At 41.4% G+C, this 20,855-nt stretch overlaps 1 protein-coding gene across 3 annotated transcripts in view; it reads left to right on the forward strand.

The window, feature by feature from the left end:
* Positions 1-20,855, forward strand: part of LOC122790982 — a 477,132-nt gene that overhangs the window by 95,185 nt on the left and 361,092 nt on the right. For all 3 annotated transcript variants that reach the window (XM_044058704.1, XM_044058705.1, XM_044058706.1), the window contains one exon: positions 17,341-17,426. In XM_044058704.1, coding sequence (XP_043914639.1) covers positions 17,341-17,426 — 86 coding nt within the window. The remainder of the gene's footprint in view (positions 1-17,340; positions 17,427-20,855) is intronic.

Genomic DNA, 20,855 nt, shown 5'->3' on the forward strand with positions numbered 1-20,855 from the left:
CTTGTAGCGTCTGTCATGCGTTCTCATCTAGAGTTCTTCAAGAACGCAAGAACAAATTAATATTGAAAGGGCTTATCAAGCCTTTTTTTGAGGAAGCCTTAGATCTTCCTGTTGCTTCCAAAAAGAAAAGATCGTCGGCTCCGACAAGTCCGTCGGAGCCGACTTCTAAAAAGACTAAATTGACCTCTTCTTCCTCGGCTCCACTGACTTCGGGGCCGAGGGTCGAAGGGTCTGCCTCGATACCTCCTGCCTCGGCTCCATTGCTTTCGGAGCCGCAGGTTGGAGTATCGAGAGGTGAATCACCTCCATCGGTTCCAATGGCTTCGGAGCCGGTGGAAGTGTGCAGCTCAGACTCTTCCCCCTCGGCTCCGGAGAAGGCTCCGTCGGTGCCGATGGTGGTCCAAGCTGTGGTGGAGTCGGCGCCGATAGTATTGGAGCCATTTCGGAGCCGGTCCCCTTCTCTCTCGGAGCCGAGAGGAAAGTCTTCTCGATTGTCTACCTCCTCTAAATCATCAAGACTGTCAGATTCGGACCTGGATAGGGTTTTACAGTGGCTATTCCAATCTCCAGTGTTTACTAAATTGGTCTCGGCTCCAGCACAGTTAGCGTCGGAGCCGATCCCCCCTCCAACACATTCGATTCCTCCTCCAACCTCCTCGGAGCCGTTGGAGTCGGTGGTGGTGGAGCAAAGCGGAGCCATACGGTCGGAGCAGAGACCCCTTCGAGGTCTCTCGGCTCCGACTGTGCTTCCTACCCTGTCCTCCGGTTCAGGGTTTGGTACTGCGACCTCCTCAGCCGGGCCCGAGGGGAATACTTTGGGATTGGGTGCTTCGGTGCCTAGTCTTCCTCTCGGAGCATCGGCTGCTGGAATTCCCAGTGCCATCGTGGCCTCTAGACCAGTGACCTCTTTGGATTCTGGAGGTCCGGCCTTTGAGGCCATGAGGAGCGCGCTGGCCATGCCTTTGCCAATTCAGCAAGATTCTACCTCACCGTCCCTAGATTTGGAGACTGGTGCCTCTGTTGTGTTGCAGCCCCCCGGCAGCGGGGCCCCAGGGCCTGAGGATACCCCCATCGGGGGTTCTCTTCTTCCGGGTGGTCCGTCCGAAACTGCTTCGGACGAACCCCCACGGAAGAAATTGTGTAAGAGGAAGCATGTAGACTCCCAAGATGAGTCTGTTACATCGGATACTGACCTCGATGACGCAGAAGAGTCCCCCAAATCATCTTCGGATGATATCTCTTTCTCAGATATCTTGGAGATTCTGAGACAGAGAGGTGACTGGCAAGCCAAAACCCCTTCAGCTGAGGAGTCAGTCTTCCTCAAGGCCTTTGGGGCCCAGCCTTCCGCCTCCTGGGTGTCTCCGCCCTTCAATGAACTCCTTGATTTGGTTTCTCGAAGGGCGTGGGAACACCCTGATTCTGTGGAACCGGTGCCTGCGAGGCCCAATAAATTTTTATCAGCCCCCCCCCAGAAGGAGTTTCTCACAAAGGGTGTGCCTGTAGATGCTTTGGTGGTGGCTCCTGCCACACAGCAGGACGTGGCAGAGGCTTTGACGTCTATTCATCCTCCTAATAAGGATTCTAGGAGCATGGATAGGTACGGGAAGCGTACCCTCTCTTCAGCGGCCTTTGCTTTACGGTCTCTGAATTACTTATGTCATTTTACGAGGCTCCAAAGGGATCTTCTCAAAGAGCTAAATGACTCTCTTGTTGGTAACCTACCTGAGGCGCTGGCGCCCACTGTTGGCTTACAGATGACTACCCTCTTTTCTATTGTTAACTCGTCCATGAGGCTCATTTCATATGCAGTCGAAGGCGAGTAGAGCAGCGGAACAGGCGTTGCCCTCAGGAGACAAGCCTGGTTACGCTTGTGTTCATTCATGAGGCCTTCAAGTCTTCCTTCGACGCCTTTGATGGGTCATCTTTGTTTGGACCCAAGGTGAAGGACACACTAACTCGGTGCGAGCAGGAGGGCAAGACTTTGACTGCCGTTGGGGCCCGATTTTCCGCTCCTTCTAGGCCTTACCCCAAGGCTGGGAGAGGAGGGAAAATGTGGTTTAAAAAATCTCAGAAGTCTTTCCCTACTCCACCCAGTGATTCCCCCTCCAGAGGCAGGGGGGGGGGATTTTGGAAGACGCCGCCCCAGAGGTGGCAGAGGCCCCCGTAACTCTGGAGACCGCGATTCCTTTCGGGGTTCTTCATACAACCAGCGTTCCTGAGTTGTTGCCCGACTGTGCATCTCCGGAACCAGTCGGGGGTCGCTTTGCGGCGCACCCACAAGCTTGGGAATCCATAACAAGCGATCAGTGGGTGCTGCGCATTATTACCGGAGGATATATCATCCCTTTCAACAAACCCCCCCCTTCTTTAAGGGAAATCCCGGACGTACCACCCAGTCAGCGGGATCAGGCAGCATCAGAGGTTTCAAAGCTGCTAGAAAAAAGAGCCATCCAGCCTGTCCCCATCGACCAGATCGGATCAGGAACTTACTCAAAATTATTTTTGGTACCAAAAGACAGGGACTTCAGGCCCATTTTGGACCTCAGTTCATTGAATCGTTTCGTAAGAAGTCCAAATTCGAATGGTCACTCTTCAATCTATTCTTCCTTTGCTGGAAAAAGATGCATGGATGTGCTCCATAGATCTCCAGGACGCTTACTATCACATTCCCATAGCTCAAGAGTCCAGGAGACATTTACGCTTCTGCCTCGGAGTCAGTCATTTCCAATTCCGAGCACTGCCCTTTGGTCTCACCACAGCCCCCAGGGTGTTCACCAAGTGTCTGGCAGTGGTAACTGCTCACCTGAGAAGTCTGGGATTCCAGGTGTTTCCTTATCTAGACGACTGGCTCCTTACTGCCACCTCCGAGCATCTACTACTCCAAGCGCTCAGAGCCACGTTCACCTTGGGCCGTTTCTTGGGGATCACGTTCAATTTGCAAAAATCTGTACTACAGCCATCTCAGCGTATTACCTTCATAGGTGCAGACTTAGACACAAAAAGAATGCGCGCCTTTTTACCGGCAGCAAGAATTCAGGTCTTACAAGATCAAGTCAAATCCTGTCTTCCTCTACAAAGAGCCCCGGCCCATCGGATCCTACAACTGTTGGGCTCGATGGCGTCGACCATACTTTTAGTTCCCTTGGCCAGACTTCACATGCGAATTTTACAATGGCTACTGTCGGTTCAATGGTCTTATCAGGAACTTCCCTTGAACCACTTAATCATAATCAGGGAAAGTTGCCGTCGAGATCTGCATTGGTGGCTCCTCCAATCAAATCTCGACCAGGGGCGACCCTTTATACCTCAACGTCCCGTTGCCACTGTGACTACGGACGCCTCCCAGGTAGGGTGGGGGTCATTACCTGGACAGGTCGGTCCAAGGCACATGGCAGATCCAGGAAACGCATTTGCATATCAATGTCCTGGAGATGAGAGCGGTACTATTGGTACTCCAAGCTCTCCATCACGCTCTCCCACAGGGCCCGATTACTATCCTATCCGACAACATGTCAGTGGTGTGGTACATAAACAAGCAAGGTGGAACCAGGTCTTATCCACTATGCAGAGAAGCCATGAGACTTTGGCACTGGCGGTAGCTACCAACCGCTTTCTAATGGCAACGCACATACCGAAGTCCAATGTGATTGCAGACAGATTAAGCAGGACCATTCTTTTACCCCACGAGTGGTCCCTCAACCAGGGTATAGCTGCGAAAATCTTCGACAGATGGGGTCTTCCTTGCTGCGACCTGTTTGCCAGCCCTCACAATGCGAAATGCAGAGATTTCTTCACACTGTTTCCTTCTCAGGGACAGATTCCCAGGGACGCTCTGACTCACATTTGGCCTCCCGGTCTTCTCGCCTTCCTCCGTTCCCCTCCTACCGAGGGTGATACAGAAGGCCATTTACCGGAGAGCGAGATGATTTTGATTGCCCGCACTGGCCTCGTCAAGTTTGGTTTCCTTTCCTACAGAGGCATGCGATAGAAGGTCCATGGTTTCTGGATCCGTGCCAGACCTGTTGACTCATCAGTCAGGACGGCTTCATCCGTCTCTCAGGTCCCTGAAGTTGGCAGCATGGTTACTCCACTTCCATCCTTAGTCCGAGACAATGCTCTTTCGCCGGACGTGGTCCACATACTGTCTTCTTCTCATAAACCTTCCACCATCAAACTTTATTCCAGTAAATCGAAAAGGTTTGCCTTCTGGGCTCAAGAACGGGGTATAGATCCTCTCATTGCACCAGTATCGGAGGTTCTGAATTTTCTGGCCTCCCTTTTTCAGTCGGGCTCTTCAGTTTCTACCATTAAGGTTCAGTTAGCGGCGATCTCTAATTTTCATGCCTCATTTGAACCTTCATTGATGTCTCACAAACTTTGTAAGGCTTTCCTTAAAGGGGCTTGGCTCCTTAGGCCTCCTTTATCTCATCCTGTCCCCCCTTGGGATTTGAATATGGTTCTTGCTGCCCTAACTGCCCGTCCTTTCGAACCAGCTGCTACTTGTGATTTAAAATTTCTGTCTTGGAAAATGGCCTTTTTAGTAGCCATAACATCTGCTAGGTGAGTTTCAGAACTTCAAGCTCTTTGTTCTGATCCTCCCTATTTGATTTTTCACAAGCATAGAGTTTCATTGAAATTAAACCCTGCATTTATACCAAAAGTGTCCTCCTCTTTCTGTATGCAGCAAACTATAGAACTCCCTGTCTTTTTCCCAGAATTCTCTAATAACGCAGAATATACTTTGCATCAATTAGGCGCATAGACAACTGCGTTTTTATTTGAATAGAACCGCTCAAACGCAGAAATCAAATCAACTGTTTGTTTCCTTTGCAGTGAACAAATTGGGTCAACCAGTAACAAAAACCTCCATATCTAAATGGATTAAAGATTGTATCATTTTATTTATTCACAGGCTAACAAAGACCTTCCCTTTCCAGTCAAGGCTCATTCTACCAGGGCAATGGCTACTTCTGTAGCTTTTCACTCCAAATTATCAATAGATGATATTTGTGCTGCGGCAACCTGGACTTCTCCGCACACTTTCATTTCTCATTACAAATTGGATGTGGTTTCTCGATGCAGAGCTTCCTTTGGTTCCACAGTTCTCAGGAGTGTGTTCCAATGAGCCACCCGGGATGTAGGTGCTAAGGACGCTGTCCCATATGTTGTGAATGTAGAGATAGATCCCGTTACATCTTTTAGTTATGTACTTACCATAACTTCGGATGTATGGGATCCATCTCGCCTACATTCATAAGTACCCACCCTCCTTCCCCCTTCCATTCGGATTTAGAGGAGCTGTAGTCTCTTTTTTCTTGGAGATCTTTCTTGAAGAACTTTAGTTGGTTATAGTGACTACTAGTTTTTCTGTGTTTGCATGGGTGTATGAAAGCGAACAAACAAGATTTTGGGAAGCAGGTGTAGTGCATCCTGGGATAGGGAGTAGCCCAGCCAATGAGAGACTTCGTGCTAGTGTATTAGTTGCCGAGTCGGAGCCGATGGATCGGCTCCGAACCCATATGTTGTGAATGTAGGCGAGATGGATCCCATACATCCGAAGTTATGGTAAGTACATAACTAAAAGTTTATCAGTGCTGGTTAAACTGATGTGTAAGTCACAAACGGTTTTTGTGGACTATGTACAGATACTAGTGAGAGTAATACCCAAAAGTAAGTATAAAATAGACTGGTTTATCAGTGCTGGTTAAACTGATGTGTAAGTCACAAACGGTGTTTGTGGACTATGTACAGATACTAGTGAGAGTAATACCCAAAAGTAAGTATAAAATAGACTGGTTTATCAGTGCTGGTTAAACTGATGTGTAAGTCACAAACGGTGTTTGTGGACTATGTACAGATACTAGTGAGAGTAATACCCAAAAGTAAGTATAAAATAGACTGGTTTATCAGTGCTGGTTAAACTGATGTGTAAGTCACAAACGGTGTTTGTGGACTATGTACAGATACTAGTGAGAGTAATACCCAAAAGTAAGTATAAAATAGACTGGTTTATCAGTGCTGGTTAAACTGATGTGTAAGTCACAAACGGTGTTTGTGGACTATGTACAGATACTAGTGAGAGTAATACCCAAAGGTAAGTATAAAATAGACTGGTTTATCAGTGCTGGTTAAACTGATGTAAGTCACAAACGGTGTTTGTGGACTATGTACAGATACTAGTGAGAGTAATACCCAAAGGTAAGTATAAAATAGACTGGTTTATCAGTGCTGGTTAAACTGATGTAAGTCACAAACGGTGTTTGTGGACTATGTACAGATACTAGTGAGAGTAATACCCAAAAGTAAGTATAAAATAGACTGGTTTATCAGTGCTGGTTAAACTGATGTGTAAGTCACAAACGGTGTTTGTGGACTATGTACAGATACTAGTGAGAGTAATACCCAAAAGTAAGTATAAAATAGACTGGTTTATCAGTGCTGGTTAAACTGATGTGTAAGTCACAAACGGTGTTTGTGGACTATGTACAGATACTAGTGAGAGTAATACCCAAAAGTAAGTATAAAATAGACTGGTTTATCAGTGCTGGTTAAACTGATGTGTAAGTCACAAACGGTGTTTGTGGACTATGTACAGATACTAGTGAGAGTAATACCCAAATGTAAGTATAAAATAGACTGGTTTATCAGTGCCGGTTAAACTGATGTGTAAGTCACAAACGGTGTTTGTGGACTATGTACAGATACTAGTGAGAGTAATACCCAAAAGTAAGTATAAAATAGACTGGTTTATCAGTGCTGGTTAAACTGATGTGTAAGTCACAAACGGTGTTTGTGGACTATGTACAGATACTAGTGAGAGTAATACCCAAATGTAAGTATAAAATAGACTGGTTTATCAGTGCTGGTTAAACTGATGTGTAAGTCACAAACGGTGTTTGTGGACTATGTACAGATACTAGTGAGAGTAATACCCAAAGGTAAGTATAAAATAGACTGGTTTATCAGTGCTGGTTAAACTGATGTAAGTCACAAACGGTGTTTGTGGACTATGTACAGATACTAGTGAGAGTAATACCCAAAAGTAAGTATAAAATAGACTGGTTTATCAGTGCTGGTTAAACTGATGTAAGTCACAAACGGTGTTTGTGGACTATGTACAGATACTAGTGAGAGTAATACCCAAAAGTAAGTATAAAATAGACTGGTTTATCAGTGCTGGTTAAACTGATGTGTAAGTCACAAACGGTGTTTGTGGACTATGTACAGATACTAGTGAGAGTAATACCCAAAAGTAAAGATAAAATAGACTGGTTTATCAGTGCTGGTTAAACTGATGTGTAAGTCACAAACGGTGTTTGTGGACTATGTACAGATACTAGTGAGAGTAATACCCAAAAGTAAAGGTAAAATAGACTGGTTTATCAGTGCTGGTTAAACTGATGTGTAAGTCACAAACGGTGTTTGTGGACTATGTACAGATACTAGTGAGAGTAATACCCAAAAGTAAGTATAAAATAGACTGGTTTATCAGTGCTGGTTAAACTGATGTGTAAGTCACAAACGGTGTTTGTGGACTATGTACAGATACTAGTGAGAGTAATACCCAAAAGTAAGTATAAAATAGACTGGTTTATCAGTGCTGGTTAAACTGATGTGTAAGTCACAAATGGTGTTTGTGGACTATGTACAGATACTAGTGAGAGTAACACCCAAAAGTAAGTATAAAATAGACTGGTTTATCAGTGCTGGTTAAACTGATGTGTAAGTCACAAACGGTGTTTGTGGACTTTGTACAGATACTAGTGAGAGTAATACCCAAAAGTAAAGATAAAATAGACTGGTTTATCAGTGCTGGTTAAACTGATGTAAGTCACAAACGGTGTTTGTGGACTATGTACAGATACTAGTGAGAGTAATACCCAAAAGTAAGTATAAAATAGACTGGTTTATCAGTGCTGGTTAAACTGATGTGTAAGTCACAAACGGTGTTTGTGGACTATGTACAGATACTAGTGAGAGTAATACCCAAAAGTAAGTATAAAATAGACTGGTTTATCAGTGCTGGTTAAACTGATGTGTAAGTCACAAACGGTGTTTGTGGACTATGTACAGATACTAGTGTATATTGGAAAGAGAGGTACTAGACAATCCCTATCATATAGACTTGCACATCAGTTAGACATGCATACATGACCATTCTAAACCACTTATGGAGTTAGAATTTTAACACTACTGTTTTCCTACTGATTATGGCTTTTTGTTGTTTGCAGGACATGTTTGTGTCGGTGGGAATTTTATATGATATTCTATTTTTTAAGAGTGTTGGACAAATAAGTTTTACACTAAGAGCATGTTGGTGGATGACTTTTCCCAGGTCAGAAGCGAGAGGACCTATGGCTTATTACCATACTCAACCTCTTAGTGCAAGAAATCTGGACAAAGCCCCACAAAAATGCGGAGGGGGGGTGAAGGCCCCAAAATAGGGACATATTTTAAATATTGCTCTTATAAACTTAGAAATTTGCTGGAGTAACATGGTTTGTTTTAACATACATTTTCTGAAGGCTTTGAGGTCTGAAACTGAAATGTATGTCATTCAGTGACTTCAGTCCTCAGATCATCTCAGTGATTTGCCAGAAAACCATACATTTTATGACGAACTGACCAAATATATGAGCCAAAAATCTGGACATTCTGTGAAAATCTCGACAGTTGAGAGGTATGCTTCTTACCCTTATCCTTTGTGTGTGTTGTCACAAGGTGAGGAGAAGTTTCATGAAGTACAGAAAACAGATAAAGAACAAGCTTTAGATATTTCAGTTGATTTTAAAGTATGGTTTCTTTCCTCCTAGATCTTCTTTGTTCATTTTTTACAAAAATAAATAGAATTCTGCGTTTTTTGATGCAGTTGAGTTAAATGTATTAAATGTATGAAATATTAGGAGTTTCTTTAATAGCAAAACATTTTGACATGTTTTATGTAAAAAGACTTATGGGGACCTGAAAATAGATTTTTGAGAAATGATCCACAATACTTGTGATGTATGCCAATGTTTATGATTTGTTTCCTTAGAGTAGGACAGACTCCAGTTCTGTTGGCTGTCAGGGGAGAGTGTAGAAAAAGCTTTATCCTTTTTCCCTCTTTTCACTCTAATACATGCCAGTAGAACTGACTTGTGCTTGATGTAGTCTCATGTATTATGACCATAAGAGTTAGCTGCTGCACAGAGAATCAATTCACCAAGCTTTTGTTGGGGGTAAAGGACCAAGACATGGGTCAGTTAATAGAGGGAAGGGTGACTGAAGTTTACAGTAAGGCTATGCCTATTCAGTTTATCTCTTGGAATGCAGAAGAGTGCACACACCCCATTAAAAGTAAGCAGATTTTTAAGAAATTAAAATGCTAAAACATTCTAGTGGCCCTGATAGAAGAAAGTTATTTATTTATTTACATTTGTTAACTGGGGTAGAGCACTGACAGGCTAAAGATTAGGGAAGTGCATGGGGGGGGGGGGGCAGTATTAATTCTGTTTCATTGGAGCCTAACAGTTAAGATGGAATCTTACAGAATAAGTTTAATCGGACAAAGTCTTATATGGAAGGATATTGTACAAAGCAGTAAACAGTTATAGGCAAAATCTATATGTATCTAATGCTGATATCCCAACATTTTTGAGTACTTTTTAAAAAAATGGTAAGAGTTAATAAAGGAGGGGATATACAGGTGATAGAAGGAGATTTTAATGTTAAGTTGAATCCAGAACTGGACAGGTTGAATGGGAACAAGGAATATGTTAGGCGGCCCCATTTAGACTGAAGGGAGAACTGAAAGAACAAAATTTAATAGATAAACACGAGAGACACAATTCAAAAAGGCAGTGAGTTTCTAAAGAGGAAAGAATTCATGGCAGAAGGTCAGATTGTTTTTTCATACCTAGGAAAGATCAGGCAAGAGTGAGACGGATGTCAATATTTGATATATTTCAGACCAAACTACTGTAGTTATGTCAATAGTTGTGCAGCAAAAGCAAGATAGATTATGTACCTGGAGATGGGCGTGGCATAAATAGAGGTCTGAAGAACAGCAGGAGATGCTTTAGAAATGAAATAACATCATTGAGAGAGATGCTCTGCATGTTGTATAGTGGAATGGGATAAAAGTAGCTTTAAGGGCTTGTCTAATTGTGATAGAAGGTAAGAAGAGGCAAAGACAGACTACTATAGTGCCGGAGAAGGAAAGTATGGTTAAAGAGTTACAGGATCTAATATCAGCAGCGAACACAAATGTGCCCTGTCTGACTAAGGAACCAAATATCTTAAAGGGAGATCTGGGGCAGCTAGCAATATCACTAGCAGAAGCAGAATTTGGAAGCATAAATAAACAGAAATTACCTTTGGTTGCTGCAAGGGGAATGAAGTGCCAAGCATATAGTGTGGACATACAAACAGAAGCATAAAGAGCAAGTAGTTAAGAGCACAAAAGATAAGAATGGACAGATGTTAGATTCACCCAATCAGTTAAGAGAAGCCTTTAGACTATATTGTGAAGGACTGTACCAGAGACACGAGCAGATACACATATAAGAATGGTTTCAAAGTTCATTGTATGGAAAGGCAGTGGGCAAAGAGGACCGCTTGAAATTAGATGCTCTTATTACAGGAGATCTAGATAGCCATGCAGAATATAAACAGAGAGAAAATACCAGGGAAAAAGAAGCTGCATCTGTCTTATTAGAACATTATAATCAAACCTGGAGGACAAAATCACTCCCAGATGACGTGAAACATGCTAGAATTATTCTAACACAGAAGGGGAAAGTAGACAAAGCAGAGCTATCTAATTGTAGGCCAGTCTCGCTACTGAATTTGTACATACAAATATTGACAAAGATCCTAGTAAAAAGGTTGAATGCATTGTTACTCAAGATTTTAACACCAGAACAAAACTGAGTTTTTTGAAAGCAGGCAGAGAATTGATAACTAGTAGTATTTGGCTAGTTTTCTTGAAAACGATCAAGTAGGATATCTTTACACTTGGTTAGTTTTATTCAGTTGTAAAAAAAAAGTTTTTGATATAGTACATTACTTTGAAGTATTGCAGAGAAGAGATTTTTTTGGGGGGGGTGTTCATTCACTGGGTGATAAGCCCACCTTTCATGTTTTACTAAATGAAGGAATATCTGCAAAAGGAAAAATCTCCAGAGGGACTAGGCAGGGATGCTGTTTATTGCCTGAAATGTTTCTGTTAGTAATTAAAGAGTTGCCTCTGCTATGTGTACCACTTTAGTAAAAGTAATGTCTTTCAGCTTTTCCTGGTTAGGGGTCGCCACAGCGTAACTCCACTCTGCTAATGATTGGCAGTGGATTTTTACGATGCTGAGTTGCCAGCCCGACGCCCAGCCTTCAAACAAGGAACACCCATTCACGCTCACACCTACCTGCATGTCTTTAACGTCACTCGACCATGGGGAGGACATGCAGACTCCATACAGAAGGTGCTCCAGCCGAGAATCGAACGGGAGAATCTTTTGCTGTGAGGCGACAACACTAACCGCTGCACCACCGCAGCCACACCACTTTAGTAATATGTTCTAATCCTGCCTATGTCCTTGTCCCTGTCCCAACACTAATCCTACACCTTACCTTAAAAAACTTTCCTGTAATAATTACTCTACACAAAACTGCATTTATCCGCTTACCTAACCCCAACTCTAACCCTAAAATACACACAGTCGCATGCAAACACATAACATCTATCCCCTAACCTAATGTAGAACCTAACCGTGAAAAACACACACACACATGAACACAAGCACATACCATCTATTCCCTTACCTAACCATGACCCTAACCCTGGGATATACACAATTGCAACAATCACATAACATCTGTTCTCCTTACCTAACAAGAACCCTAACACCCAAACACACACTCAAACACTGACCCTCTTCCAAACCCCACTTACCTGTCTTAATGAGACATATTTTTCAGATGTCCAACATTTGACTATCTGACCATTTCAGAATTTCTGCTGTCCCTTGCATTTGTCAATCAAAGGTGTGTTGAACAAAATGTATGGAAACTTTATACATATATATACACATAATACACACACACACGCATGCACAGATAAACATGCACACCCATGCCCACAGACCCACATGCACACAGACTCATATGTACCCACACACACATGAATGCTGCACATATTGTCAGCATCCACACAGTGTACTCACAGATGGTTTCATGTTACTCCTCACCTCTGATGGATAGAGAGTTTCACTGACCATCTGCATCAACCATATTGCTGTCAGTCCCTCCCATCTGGAGATGTGTAATGGGAAGTATTCTATTTGAAGTGTTTATTCTAATGTAGAACAAATGCTTCAGTGAAACTACTTATTAAAGTACTTATTAGACTTGGTTGGAGGCACTTAGTTTCATTCCCCTGCTGGCCACCATGGCAGTGTTTGAGTACTGAATGGGGAGACAATGGTATGATTAGCTGCCTAGTTGTGCTGCATTTAACGTGAGCCAGGAGGACACGTAGGAATTGTATGGTTTACAGAATATCACTAATGAAACATGATAAGAAGTTTTATTATTCATTTTTGTATTACTTTGACAATGTTTTAGTTAAGAACCTAAACCTGTGGTAGGGTTTTAAGTATTAATTTATATTTTAGTAATAGGTATTACTGCCTGTGCTCATAGACGGGTTACAGGAACAGCATAGGAGAGCAGAGTGTCTTAAATACATATTTTCTTATTTTTTTCTGTAAAGATTTACTGCACTTAAAGATCACATACTAAGCTACATATATAACTTAGTTTGTGGCGTGTAGGGAGAGTATTTAAAGAAACATAGCAAAAACAATTTGGGGTCAAGCTTACACATTTCAGGAGCCATGGGACCTTTCCTTCCTAGATGAGTATGCTTGTCTGTGCTACACAGCAACACAGATTTCCTGTTGAATATGCTCATATAGGAAGCAATGCGTTAATGGATTTGCCTCCATATATGCAAGACATGTCCATTAAAGCTTATTGACATTCCATTCCCTGATGCTTATCTTACTCTGATGTCACCAGAAAGTTTGCTATTTTATTTGGGCAGTGGTTTAGTAAAATGTTTATAAAGCTTTTCTAATAAACTACAGCCCAAATGTATTATGAAAGTTGGTGTACAAAATCCATTGTGACACCTAACTTTTCACGTGCTGCAATGCAACAAAACAAATTAAGCTGCCATGCTGTCCAGTTAACTGAAATCATTTTCATTATTATCCAGTGTGGGCACTCTGCTCCAAACCAATATAACATTGTTCCTCTAAACCTGACTGCTGGCCCTCTGATAGTGGGTGATAATTAGGTTCTTCATCAGACTGTTTACCCTGACAGTAATTATGCGAGCCATAACCGTGTTTAGCTGGTCTGCACTATAGTGCCACATTCCTTCCTTATCGACAGTTTGAAAAAGTTGTTTATGCAATCAGAATGTTGTGCTGTCTTGTTCAGTCAGGAATTCTTTGTTATAGCAAAATCCTGATCCTTGTAATGGTCGAGTGTCCACCCCATCAGACAGTCACACTGTAAATCTTGAAGGTGACTATCTAGCCCTGAATAAAGACTCACCAAATTGATGGTGGATTTCTTTTGAGGCATATTTCCCATTAGGGTATTTTGAAGATACAAACAGTGATTTGTAGTCAAGCTATGTTCAGCCACTTCTGCTTTTGTCAGAGGACATGTGCAAAATTTGCCACATCATCAGACAAGGAAGGACATTGGCCTAAAGCTGTAATTCAACTAGTCTTTAACAGCATTTGACTTTGAGAGTGATGCCACAACATAAACAAAAGATAACTGACTTCAGGAATTAGCTTAGTTATTGGACTCATTCCAAGGGGGTCCAATCTGTGTCAGCCTGAAGGGAACTGTTGATAGTCCTACCTGTTTTATCAGGTATGACCTGCATTTCTCTCTCAGGGCTTTTGTATATTGGACAAAACTTTCTCCATCTTTATAGTGTCTTTTTTAGGAAATGTGGCAACATCCATCTCTTCCATCTACCAAGCTTGCTAAACCAAATCAGGATAGTATAAATGTACTGACTGATGTTAAATGCCTCACTAATAAACTGCCCTCATCAGAAGCTTTCCTGACCACAGAAAATGTTGACAACTGTATTATCATTGACATATAGTTCCATTGTAGCGATATGACAACTTACTTGCTAGGATTCAATGATTACCACTCCCTGAGCCCCTCTACTGAGATTGTTGCTGTTATAGGTGGTAGGTTATCCATATGCCACTGCAGTTCCGTCACATCAGTGCTTAATATAGAGCAAGATAATGACCTTAAACTCCTCCGCATCCTGTTAACCATCAGTAAGCTCTTTTACCATATTTGTACCAACTACCAAACTCCATGACGCATATGTGATGATGTGAGGTATTGCCAGCTATGCCAAGAGAAGTAAGGCAGTGGATGTGTAACATATGCCAGCATAGGTAGATGGAGTTTTGTAAAGAATTATATGTCATTTGCTTATCAAACTGATTTGTACAGGTGCTCATGTTGAAAATGTATTTGTAAAGTTGCTTGTGTTAAAAAAAATGTAACAACAGTGGGTCCTGCTGGACAGAAAAAAGTATACCTGTATGTCAGACTGTATGGTAACTATTGAAATGAATACATCATAATAGAGGATACTGGAAGAGAAAAGGTTAATCTCAGACCAGCTAACTTTGAAAAATAGTTTGAAATTAAATTACTTGGTATAAGCCATAAACATTGTATGTTACAGGTCTCAGTGCAACTAGAGACAAAAATTCTGTACTAGGAAGCCTTCTGTATTGTCTTTAGCAGTGAACTAATTGCTACTCTAGAAAAAGTAGAAGTTTGAAATTGTTTTATGACTTCCAGAAGCTGCAACAGATGTTAACAAAGCTTTATGTGTATGCATTATTGTCACATATATGGTAGATTCTAATTCATTTGCTAGGAAAGGGGGTGGTATGGGAACCAAAAATCAGGAGACTAGATGTATGTGATATTATTCTGTAATCCAGCACAAAAAATGTTTTAATACTAGATGAGACTAAAGTCTCGGATCAGTCTGTTTTTGTAACCTGATAAAGAAGGATCTCTCACCCACTTTATCTTGCCTTGATTTAGTAAGTAACCAGGGAATAATAATTATTTAGATCTGCCAGGAAAATATAGTGAGATTACGTAAGTACTGTTTTTCTGTATCTGTGTGAATCTGTTCATCTGTGTTATTTTAATATTTGTTACGATTGAAAGTCTGCGGTGATAATTGTAAATAGGCATTTGTATTTTCATGTTTATTTATTATTTATTATTAAATATATTTAAACTTTTCATTGTGGCTGGTCATTTAGAGAATATTTTAACATTTGAGAGTACTTTTATTTATTTGGTGACACTGTGGCCACTCTTGCTGTTTGGTCAACATTACTATTTGTATTAATATTAAGAGAGAGAGAGAGAGAGAGGGAGAGGGAGAGAGAGAGAGAGAGAGAGAGAGAGAGAGAGACAGAGAGAGAGAGATGACTGTTCAGCAGTATTCACCATGACAGCCCAACCCATCTTGTACACAAACACTACTGTATTTAATGTGTTGTTAACTGTCGACAGTTAGCTGATGACTTAACGTGGCTTACTAACTCCCCCTCCCTTTCAGGAGCCAGTAGCCAACATTGCAGCTTTTGCAGATAATTTCTGTTCACACCTCAGTGCCTGCATTTACACATTGGGCCCACTTCATAACAAATACAGTACCAAGTTTATGAACATACCCCTATGGTGGAACTTTTGGTTAAACAAGCAATATATCACAATATATCACTATATCAAAAGGAAGACTCTTCATCATGAAAAATAAAGTGAAAACCCTGCACTCCAAAAGTGAATTCAAGTGGTAATAGAAAGAACGTAGATGCAAAATCAAATATGCTACAGGTAATTAGGAAATGAAAATCACCACATCAGAAAAAGGGATATCATAACAAACCCTAAAATTTCCGTAAATGCTGTTACCAGAGTGAAAATCATAGCAAGCACATACATTGTAAAATAATATTGTAAAAAATAAAGTATCTGTCAATGGATTTTTCTTCTTTTTTAAGTTTAACTTTTACCACTGGTGTTCTTATTTCTGGGCTCTGTTCCACATTCTCTTATGGGATATTTTCTGTCTTTTGTTTTATACTTGTTTCTGTTTGTTTACTGCTACATATGCCATTCTTTATTCTATTTCTCTGCTTGTTATTTTGCCACACTGCTTTCAGCACTCATACAGAGCATACCCTTAAAGTCACCAGTTGGATATGCTCCCTCATCATTTCTCCTGTTCTGTTTCTCTGCTGTTTCAGCTTCGTTATTCTCCTGTTCTTCCCCAAACAACCTCTTGAATGCCACACTTGACTGTATCACCTCACCTTCTCCTGGTTCACGCTCCTCCATCATTTGACATTGATACTGGTGTTGCCAAGCCTCCTGAAGCCACATCGGTGACTTCAGTGTCACCATTCTCCACAGAAAAGGCATTTGTTTTCCACTACAGAATCCTCCATACTGACTGCAACATCTTCATTGCCTTTCATCTTCGAGTGAACTGAAACTGTGGCAGCAGCTGTCTGGCACCACCTAGCAGCTCCAAAGCTTAGGGAAAACTCTCCCGGTACCCTGGCCAAATTACCAGAAATACTACTTAAAGTCTGGCACCACCTAGCAGCTCCAAAGCTTAGGGAAAACTCTCCTGGTACCCTGGCCAAATTACCAGAAATACTACTTAAAGTCTGCCCGGAAAAGATTCCACTAGCCAAGTGGGACTAACCCGATCAACAAAAGATAGATTGATAAATAGATTGATGTAGTCTACAAACAAATCTATTGAGACAGATGCTAGTCATTGTATACACAATGTCATAAACACACTTATCTTTATTGTAACAATATGCAAATTTCACTAGTGCTCTTGATTTGTCTTACATCATGTATCAATCATAAATGTGGTACCAAATGTAAGAATTTCTTCGGCTCATACTGTTACCTTTTACAAATGTACCTGTTTTTTTCAGTCTGTATTCCTGTGTGTATACTTATGTCCGAATCTGTGAAAATCATGTTTATATTGTGGATTTCTTTTTATTAGTAAAGTACGTCGGGACCATTTCAACCCAGGCCCCTTCTGTAAATGGGCTCTGCCCACCTGGAAGTCCATTAACAGAAAAAGATAAAAATTAATTAAGTAAGAATGATACTGTAACTGTTACTACACCGAATTGTTTGGTTACAAGTGTTGTAGTACAGATGCGTCAGTCATCTGTATATCCTTTGTTATTGTAGGATGGCCTTACAGACTGCGAGATGAGGCATTCCTTTACTGAGGATGAAAGTGACGTTGATGCTGATGTGGAGGATACAGAGAGCAGGTATTTCTTAAGAAGCACGTTTCTTTGTCCTGTAACTGCACTCTGAAGTCTATCATATCCTGCAGTGTTCCAAGGTCATTTCAATAAATGAATAAGATGAAATAAGAATTGTGTTTTCATTCTAATTTTGAACTTAGTGCTTAGAGCCAGAATGATAATGCTGTAAATGTTCATGACTTATGATTATTTAGCTAGCTTGTATCTAATTCTCTGCCCCCGCCATGTCCTCTATATAATGACTACGTTTGTTTGCCATCTTGTAATCTGGTCCTAGAGCAGGTTAAAGCATGAGAATATAGCTTGTGCATCTAATTAACTTGTTATCCTATGCAGGAGAGGAGTGCAGTGAGGCCTATCACTTCACTGATATCCACAGGAGAGCAAGGCTGTAGCATCAGGAGAGGAGTGCAGTGAGGCCTATCACTTCACTGATATCCACAGGAGGGCAAGGCTGTAGCATCAGTAGAGGAGTGCAGTGAGGCATATCACTTCACTGATATCCTCAGGAGAGCAAGTAGCATCAGGAGAGGAGTGCAGTGAGGCCTATCACTTCACTGATATCCACAGGAGAGCAAGGCTGTAGCATCAGGAGAGAAATGCAGTGAGGCCTATCACTTCACTGATATCCACAGGAGAACAAGGCTGTAACATCAGGAGAGGAGTGCAGTGACGCGTTTCTCTTCACTGATATCCACAGGAGAACAAGGCTGTAGCATATATTGTAGCCAGTGTGCAGGGGAATATTAATGACAACCACTAGCATTCGTGTCTTGAAAATATTACTGTTTTGTATTTTAACTTTGGTAACTAAACTCAGTAAGTCTAGAGGTTACATTTCTAGTGGTTACCTGAAACTGTAAGTATGCTAAGGGAGTTGCTTAACATTATAATCTATATTAAACAGTTTGAGCCAGATTGGGTCCTATGAGTTGCAACTCCCCATTTTACCCATTGTCTTCTACTGCTTGTGTGCTATCTAATACTTGACAAAAATTAGAAAATTCAATTCTGGTTCTGTTTTAGGATGGACTGTCTATCCAGATCCGCTCACATCTACTCCATAGTGCCTTAGGATTGTTGAGGCAAATAGACCTGTGCTAATTTTTTATGTAATTTGCTGTATTTGTGTATTTGCTAATTTTCAGCAGCTGTCACTTTAAAAAAGTTATCACCTTATAGGCTGGCAAACATTTTTTAAAGGTTTAGTGTGTGTGTGTGTGTGTGTGTGTGTGTGTGTGTGTGTGTGTGTGTGTGTGTGTCTGTGGAGGAGGGGGGTTGCATTTGGATATGTTGCCCAGGACTCCAAATTCCCTTGCTAAAGCTATGTTTCCTTACTTGACATTATTTAAAGAGCAGACAGTGTTCTGATGACTCTGAAGTGTATTTCTCTCATTGTTGTCTTTTCCTTGGGGGGATGGAGGTAGTTTCATCAGAAATTCACCATGGGATCTCCTATACTGTAATTGGGAATGAAGGTCCAATCATTTAAACAGTTCAGCATCTTAAAAAGTAATCCACAGTTCAAAGAGAACAGTAGCTGTAAACACAATGTGCATAGAGCAGTACCTTTGTGCAAAAGTGGCAGGAAATGGGGGGGGGGGGGTGTTAGACCAATATGAGCTGCACATCGTCTGCATGTGTCTGACACCTGTGAAAAGGATGTCTGGTGTAAGCATTTTAAAATGTAAGGCATAACAGGCGAAGAGCAAAGGATTGTTCCATTAGCAGACTGCAGCAGAGGACATCCTAAAGGACAAGCAGGAAAGGCATGCAAAATGACACAGTCAATCGTTCATTCATTCAATTCATTTATTGTGTCATGCCTACGTGAATATCCTATCTGTGGTTATGGGCGAGCCAGAAGCTGTCATAGTAAGCACTGAGTGCAAAGCAGAGAAAGCAATGCAGAATTTGAGACTGTGCCAGGGACAAGCACACACCCAGCTACATGTGCTATAAACACCTATGGACACTTAAGACTGAAGCTGTTCATTTAATAGAATGCCTTTGGAGTGTGAGAAGCACGTGGAACAACCAACAGAAACCCTTAGACTCCCCAAGAAGGATCTGCAGTAAGAGCCAAGTCTGTTTCCACAGAGCTTTTTGGAACAGGCCTGGATTTCACTTATGCAGGAGATGGTGCTGCTCTCGGAACAGCTCTAGGGGTGTTAGTCGCATGTTTGCCTAGTTCCAAAGGGGATTGATAACCTCTGCACCATTCTAGATTTTATTGACATTAACAAGCACAGCTGGTGTGTTAGGTGCCAGATGGTAACTTTGTAAGTATTCATGCCATTAACTGCTGCAAGGGCTTAGGTGATGCCACTAGAGTTTTTATTCATGTATCGGAAGCCAGGTTACTCCTTTCTTGTTTGTTCAAACTGCTGTATTTGATTGTGTGTTTGCTAATTTTCAGCAGCTTACTACATGTTGTATTTTATTGCAATTAATATATTATTCTTTTTGTGAAACTGTAACATCTTGGAAAAATGCCAATTAATCATTTTTTTTAAAACTGTTAGTTGTTGTGGTCTTGGAGTGAGAATAATAAGATAAGAGGGGTGAGGGTAAAGCTCCACCACATATGGGGAGATTTATTTTAGGTTTTGTCAGGTGTGTGCTAATACAAAATTATTTTTCATCAAGAACTTTTGGGACAATCTTTTATGCATATTCTCAAGGAATTAGTTTCATGTGTTTTATGTGAGATGATATAAGCTGGTACATTATAAACTAAGGTAATATAGAAGTCTCCTGTAAGAGTTGTAAGATCCGATAATGTGAGTCCCTGCACTTTGAAAGTTAAAGTAATGTCTTTCGGCTTTTCCTAGTTAGGGGTCACCACAGCGAAACTCCAGCCCGCTAACGATTGGCAGTGGATTTTTACGATGCCGAGTTGCTAGCCCGACGCCCAACCTTCAAAGAAGGCACACCCATTCACGCACGCACCTACCTGAATGTCTTTAACGTCACTCGACCATGGGAAGGACATGCAGACTCCACACAGAGAATCGAACAGGAGAACCTTTTGCTGTGAGGCGACAACACTAACCGCTGCACCAGTGTGATTCCAGGAAAAAAAAATAGTGTAAATTGAAACTCACTGTTACACATTTAAACCGTTTATCTGATGTTGTCATTTTCATTCATTCCTCAATGAATGGGGTCTTGGATCCGACCTCAGATCTGGCTAGGCCGCATTTCTTCCAGACTCTTGAATCTAACTCTCGAGCTGCTACCTTTACCCATAATGCCACACACCTCTGTATTACTCACATCTCTTTGCTGCAGTAACAGTTTGATTGCGGATCGTGCTTTCTCAAGCTCTTGGCTTAAATATTTATATTTGTGAATAAAAGTACAGTTGTTTTTCTAATTAAAGTTTTTTTCTAACTATTATAGTAGTTTTCTCTGTAGACCTAACCTGTC

The sequence above is a fragment of the Protopterus annectens genome, chromosome 16.part0 (assembly GCF_019279795.1).
Source record: "Protopterus annectens isolate FY-2018-M chromosome 16.part0, PAN1.0, whole genome shotgun sequence".
NCBI lineage: Eukaryota > Metazoa > Chordata > Ceratodontiformes > Protopteridae > Protopterus > Protopterus annectens.